The sequence below is a fragment of the Rutidosis leptorrhynchoides genome, chromosome 6 (assembly GCF_046630445.1).
Source record: "Rutidosis leptorrhynchoides isolate AG116_Rl617_1_P2 chromosome 6, CSIRO_AGI_Rlap_v1, whole genome shotgun sequence".
Taxonomy (NCBI): Eukaryota; Viridiplantae; Streptophyta; class Magnoliopsida; order Asterales; family Asteraceae; genus Rutidosis; species Rutidosis leptorrhynchoides.
This window is the reverse complement of record NC_092338.1, coordinates 368,798,456-368,805,701: the sequence shown is the minus strand read 5'-3', so window position 1 is coordinate 368,805,701 and position 7,246 is coordinate 368,798,456. Positions and strand designations below refer to the sequence as shown.

General features: G+C 32.1%; 1 protein-coding gene across 1 annotated transcript; it reads left to right on the top strand.

Annotated features, from left to right (window-relative positions):
• Positions 1-265: 265 nt before the first annotated feature.
• Positions 266-4,989, top strand: LOC139856064 (aquaporin TIP4-1). The gene is made up of 3 exons (XM_071845297.1): positions 266-474; positions 3,638-3,879; positions 4,471-4,989. Exons 1-3 carry the CDS (start codon positions 348-350, stop codon positions 4,846-4,848), a joined length of 747 nt encoding a protein of 248 aa, XP_071701398.1. The 5' UTR covers positions 266-347; the 3' UTR covers positions 4,849-4,989.
• Positions 4,990-7,246: the final 2,257 nt, after the last annotated feature.

Here is a 7,246-nt window from a genome sequence, read left to right as displayed (position 1 = left end):
CATGTATTTAATATTATGATTACGATTCTAAATATAAAGTATATAAAACGAAATAATTGTTTGAAGTCAATGGATGAACAATAACCAATGGGCCCGCCATGTGACCAAACCATTATAGTAACACGATGTGCCAACTCAAACTACTCTCCACTACAATATTCTTATTCTTATTCTTATTCTTATTTCTTACTAAATTCATCACACAATAATTATAATGAACTAATTAAATTAATTTTTACATACAGTTCTATTTTTGCCTATAAATCAGTTGGATCATATCATATCAACTTGTGATTCAATACATATAGTTTCATAGAAACAAGGTTTTAGTAATTAGATCTACTACAATGGCTAAGATCGCGATAGGCTCGTTTGATGAGGTCACCAAGGCCGACTGCATCCAAGCCCTCGTTGTCGAGTTTATCGTCACTTTCCTCTTCATTTTTGCCGGTGTTGGATCCGCCATGACCACTGGTTAGTTTCAACATTCTCTTCATCTAATGCTACAAGAAACTTTGCATGTTTTTCAAAAAAAAAAAAAAAATATTAGTCCAAGTTTGTGTGTTACATAAATGTTCATAACAAAAGTTATTGTATTCCATTCTATAACTAATTTGAACCGTGTTTTCTAAAAAATCATATTTAAATGAAGGAAAACTTTCATTATTACGGAGTATAAGATATTTCTAATTAATTAATTATAACTTCAAGGGATATATTACGTCCATATAATGTTTGTAAGTGATAAGTGAAGCGTCTTTTACTTTATATAACTATCAGTCTATCATCTTCATAAAAATTCCTACGGCATGCATAAAGTGTTTGTAACTTAATCTACCGTCGTTTATTAGAATGAAACTCTATATAATTAAGTAATTACTAGCTGGGCGTCTTAAATTTGTTAATTTCTACTCTACTCTAAAGTCTAATCACTCGCAAATGGAGAAAGAAAATTCAATGGGACTTCATTTTTTTTTTTTTTTAAAGTTGATTATATTTAAATAGTTTTTTTTTTTTTTTTGAAAGGCAAGTTAATTTTATTAATTATGAAAAATTACACGAAATGAACTAGCAAGGAGCTAGAAGCAAAAAGCACGAAACTACATCCACGACTACACCCAACTAAAAACTCACAACAAAACGGACTGACATAAATAATAAAACACAAAAACGCGAGGACAAAAAATGACGCACACCACGACAGGTCGGGCAACTAAGTATCCGACTCCGAGGACGCACATGAAGAACAACAAGAGCAGCAATCATCATCATCCTCGTCCTCTATCGAATTTTTCATCACATTATCTATGAAAAATCGATCTTGCCATCGAAAGTTTTCCCGACGTTGACAACGCTTCATGTTACTCATTTTCCACACATGTTTAATGAAATGACTTTTAATTAGGGGATGGACTTTTTTCCTCTTGCCACGAAAACGAGCTACAGCAGTGGATGATTGACAGGCGATAACCTCGTTTGAGTCGACATAAATCTTCTCACCCGAAACGTTTCCATTCACTGCTGGAGGAGGGACTAGTCCGTTTGAATTACATCCCACCTTAGACTCATTAAACTGAATTGGCCCATTAAGCTCATGTTCAGGCCCAACACCAATTTGATTTTGAAACTGCATTGGGGCAACCGAATTATCCACTGGTTCCTTGGTACACCCAACTTCACGCGAGTTCTTGATACCTGCAACACTATTGCTAATCTCGATATCTTTCTCTTTCTCTTTCCTCGAAACCCGATCATCACCTGTCACCGGAAAAACGTTGGACACTAGATCCGGTGAGGAGACAGAATCCGAAAAACCGTCTGACGGAGAAGGAATGAATTCCCCTTCTTCAAGGTCAGCCACGATTTCTGGTGACCCAACACCATCTTCAACTTGCACAATTGATACATCTTCGCTTGATTTAAAATTATTTCCTACACACGTCGCCGTCACATTAGAGTTTTGGTCCGTCATCGATTGAAAATCAACCTTTTCCCCCGTACCCGACGAATTCGAATCTCCCACGCTAGGGATGCCGTGGGGTTCCTTCGAGACGTTCCCACAATTAGCCATTACCGGAGAATCATTGACATTGATCAACGTCCATGAAACACGATCATTGTTGAAACTAAAAACGAGGTTGTGATTTCTCACCGACTCAGGTAGGTTAAACTCGAAGTTTTTACCTCCAATCTTAATTTCAATACGATTAGTTGCAGGCCATTTAAACGACTTGGAGTCGAGATTTGCAGATGAGGCAGTAGTGTTTGTGTTCCCCCATTTAACTGGGTTAGATTGGCCCCGGTTCCAAGGAGCCGGAGGAAAATCTTCTAATCCATCAATGTTCGGGATGGGTTCTTGATTTCTGCAGGGGGGAAGGTCGTCATTTTTCTTTTCACGAAATCTGTAATGTTGAAATTCTACCCCTTCACTGTTCTTCTCCAAAGCCTTATAGGCACGGATCCATCTTCCATTTATTTGGATGGAATTCAAGACCTTGGAAAAAGAATCGATCTCGGTAATACCTTGAAAACGAACATAACCAAATCGTTGTCCACTCGACAATCTCTTCCGAGCGAAATATACATCTATAAGAGCACCATACTTCTCGTAGACTTTCCGACAATCAACCCGAGTCCATGATTCCGGGAAATTAAAAATCAAAAACGAAGTAACTCGAGGATCACACGACGCTGAAGACGAAAAGCCATTAGGCTTCGACATATGGGTCATACCATCATCAGCCAGGAGACTGGCCGGAAAAGATGGTGCAGACCGGAGTGGTTGAAATTGCCGGATGAATATGGGGACGGCAGGCAGAGAGGAGAAAAGTTCACCTTGTGGCTGAAAATGGAAATGGTGGTTGCTGGGGTAAAAATATTGAAGAATTGAAAGAAGAATTAAAATGGAGAAGAAGAAATACAGGCGGCAAGGTGGTGGTGTGTGGTGGTTAGCTATGGTGGGTTGAAGTGAAATTCAAATTAAAGTGAAAAAAGACAGTGGTTCATATAAATGTAAAATTTGGTGTTGGGTTTTCAAAAGACGAGAGTGTTTTACGCCTTGTGTTTTCAAAAGATTTTATTAATATTTAAATAGTATTTTAATGATTGTTTACCTTATTAAAAATCTTAAATTTTGATACGTAATATATAAGGTCCTATTGTTAAAAATTTTCACACTAGTGGGCTCATACGACCTTACACCATAAGCTTTAGACTCGCCGGTGACTCTAATTATAAAATTGTACATGTTGATCATGAATTCAACATGTTTGGTTACAATGACATTGGCGGATTCAAATATATTTTCGATGTGTGCAAAATATTAAAAATTTGAAAAAAACAAGTAAATGTGGGTAAAATGTCCGGCCCTTTTTTTTTTTTTTTAACAACGGTTGTCACGGGTCCGAACTCGATGTTGGAACCCACTCACCCAATCATTTCCTTAGACGAATTATTAAACAAAATGTCAACTTTTAACATATAAATACATTAAGAATCGAACTTTAACATATAAATACACTAAAAAATATTTTGGTCGCCATGGGCGGCTGACTCAAATTGACATTTAATAGATCCACCCCTGGTTATATAAGATCGTATTAATATTTTTGTCTGATTACATTTTTGAATTTTTTAGAAAAATTGGCTGGAAATGAGGTGGTTGGGCTATTGTTCGTTGCAATGGCTCATGCATTTGTTGTGGCTGTGATGATATCTGCTGGTTTAAGAATCTCCGGTGGTCATTTGAATCCGGCAGTCACACTTGGGCTATGTGTTGGTGGTCATATTACAGTTGTTCGATCCCTTCTTTATTGGATTGATCAGTTGCTTGCTTCTGTTGCTGCTTGTGCTCTTCTAAGTTATCTCACTGGTGGATTGGTAAACTTTTATATTAAATATTAAAAATATACGTAGTACTAATTTCCATGTCACGGTTGACACTGGTAGACTCGTAATTAACCACAACCTCGGGTAGAATGGTAATCAGGGGCGAGCCTACCTTAGAGGCTATGGGGTCCTATGACCCCACATGTTTGATTTTTTTTTTATTAATAATCTACCCTTCAAATTGTTTAGTACACCACTAAATTTAAGTATAGGACCCCATATATATTCAGGATTTATAGATTTTTGAAGGTAAACGACCACTAAAATACCCTTCAAGCATAATTTGTAATAGAAAAAAATTTCGGGAACCCATTAAGTTTTGATCATAGATTATGGTAATTTGTCATTATTATTTTTTGAAATCTTTTTCCCGTTATTTTCTTTACTACGTTTTTCACTATTTTTTTCCCTTTCCTTTCTCATTTCTTTATTTTTTATAAGTTTCAAAACCAAGCACGAGTTTTTTCTCTTGTTTTAACTTTTAAAAAACAAGGTAGCATTATTGAGTTATTTTTTTTTTGTTAATTATACAATCTGCAATGAAAAACTTATGCAATGTTATATGTGTTTGGTAATTTTCAGGCTACACCAGTGCATACACTTGCAGTTGGGATGGATTCTCTACAAGGTGTTATAATGGAGATAGTGTTGACATTCTCGTTGCTCTTCACAGTTTACGCTACTTTAGTGGACCCTAAAAAAGGTTGTCTTGATGGGCTTGGCCCACTTCTAACTGGGCTTGTTGTTGGTGCTAATATCATGGCTGCAGGCCCTTTCTCCGGTGCTTCAATGAACCCTGCAAGGTCTTTTGGGCCTGCTTTAGTAGCTGGAGTTTGGACTGATCATTGGGTTTATTGGGTTGGGCCACTTATTGGAGGTGGGCTAGCTGGGTTCATTTACGAAAATTTCTTCATTGTCAAAACCTATTTTGCTCTTTCAAGAGATGAAGAACATCATTAAGCTATGGATTGCTTTTTAACTTTATGTGCTAGCTTTATAACTTTGTTTTCTTCATGCCATGCTACTTAATTAATATGTGTTTGGAATCTTTTTCTTACTTTTTTGTTACTAGTTTTAAATGTTTTTGTATGTATCATCTGGTTACTCGCAATCCTCAAATAATCAAAACGGTATCTACCTGTTTGATTTAACGTTTTATATACTTTTATCATTTAATAAAAAACAAAAACAAGTTAATTGTTATAAAAGTTAAATTTGATGTTAATTTTATTATTATTATAGATATTGTATAGTAGATTTTTTGAGTATAAATATGTGTTATGAGTTTATAAAACACACACTAAATATATTCTCTCATATTCTCTCATATTCTCTCTATATACTTATTAGTAGTCTACAGTCAAGAACTAGGCCACTAAAGGTAGTTATAAGCCTACAAAATTATAACACGTTATCAGCACGAAGTGCTCCGTATAATCAAGGTTTATCTAAGCAAGCACACGTCACTAATCAAGGTAAGAAATCATCTAACTTTTATTAACTTCACTAACATTTATATTTATGTTATTTAAGTTATATATGGTCGGTTATACCGTCTGAATTATATTTCTGTAATCTAACTTTTATTAACTTCACTAACATTTATATTTATGTTATTTAAGTTATATATGGTCGGTTATACCGCCTGAATTATATTTTCTGTAATCTAACTCTTATTAACTTCACTAACATTTATATTTATGTTAATAAGACCTCATGATTGTACGCAACACGTCATTTGACAACACGGTACTTTATGTACGCAACACGTCATTTGACAACACGGTACCATGGGTCGAGATTAATTCCGATCAATACGAATACGATGGGGTCTTTATATGTTATCTAACATTTATGATTACTTATGCAATTAATCATTATTTATTTCATGCATACTAATGTTTATTCTTAAATTTATAATCTTAAAAGTTAAAATAAGAAAATGTAGTTTGTATTTTTATTAAAAGTAAATCTTAAAAGTTAAAATAAGAAAAAGTAGTTTGTATTTTTATTAAAAGTAAATCTTAAAAGTTAAAATAAGAAAAGTAGTTTGTATTTTTATTAAAGTAAATCTTAAAAGTTAAAATAAAAAAGTAGTTTGTATTTTTATTAAAAGTAAATCTTAAAAGTTAAAATAAGAAAAAGTAGTTTGTATTTTTATTAAAAGTAAATCTTAAAAGTTAAAATAGAAAAAGTAGTTTGTATTTTTATTAAAAGTAAATCTTAAAAGTTAAAATAAGAAAGGAACATAAGTTCCGAATATATTCTTTTTTTTTTTGTTAACTGAATATGTAAACGATTAGTCAGCCTATAAAATTGGTACAATATGATTTATATTTTATTTGATAATATGAAGCAGGTTATGAAATCAAAAGTTGTGTATACCAAAACTCTACCTAAGTTGTTGAATATATTTTATTATTATAATATATATGTAGTCGTAAACTGGATATTTCTCGTTTGAGTTATTAACACATTAGATATATGAAGTAATTAAATAGTTGTGAATATTATTTTATTCCAAAAAGAAGAAAAAATTAAATAAATAAATATATATATATATATATATATATATATATATATATATATATATATATATATATATATATATATATATATATATATATATATATATATATATATATATATATATATATATATATATATATATATATATATATATATATTGCAATACTATGATCTGCTACTCTCATGTTATCATATTGTGGTATACTGTTTTAACTTGTATGATTGTATAAACCGACTACATATGAGCATGTTATAGAACATATTTGTGTCTAGTTATCTTCGGATAGAATAACTATTTTTGAGTCTTATGCATGATGAATATAATCATTGATTTACGTTTTGTATTGACTAGGAATATTCTATTTATGGAATGAATATTGATGAATCATAATCATGATTTTTTAAGACAAAGTATACTTGGTGTATTTGATGTATGCATCAAGTAATTTTATACTTATATATGTATATATGTATATATTGTGATTATATATGCTACATGGTTATGGTTGCTACCTTGTAAGTTTTTAATTGGTCTAACATGAAACTTGGAAAAAGTGGTTATATTAATTTGTTATATCATGACCTATGCTATTATTAATCTAATTGATTAATAAGTTAGTGGATTAGATTAGCATATTATTTTGTGATCGGTGTACTCTTTTAAACTCTCGCCATATACATGATTATTTGTGCTATACACTGATGCAATTTGATTTTTTTTTAAATCACGATAAATTGCATGTTGGATTATTTTAATATTTAATGCATAATTGATAATCATCATGATCTTTTAAGATTAGAAATATATTTGATCTGTACATAAATTAGT

Coding starts and splice junctions, on each gene's coding strand:
- LOC139856064 (XM_071845297.1), top strand. CDS start 348: ATGGCTAAGATCGCGATAGGCTCGTTTGATGAGGTCACCAAGGCCGAC. Junction 475..3,637: donor TGGATCCGCCATGACCACTG/GTTAGTTTCAAC, acceptor TGAATTTTTTAG/AAAAATTGGCTGGAAATGAG. Junction 3,880..4,470: donor GTTATCTCACTGGTGGATTG/GTAAACTTTTAT, acceptor GGTAATTTTCAG/GCTACACCAGTGCATACACT.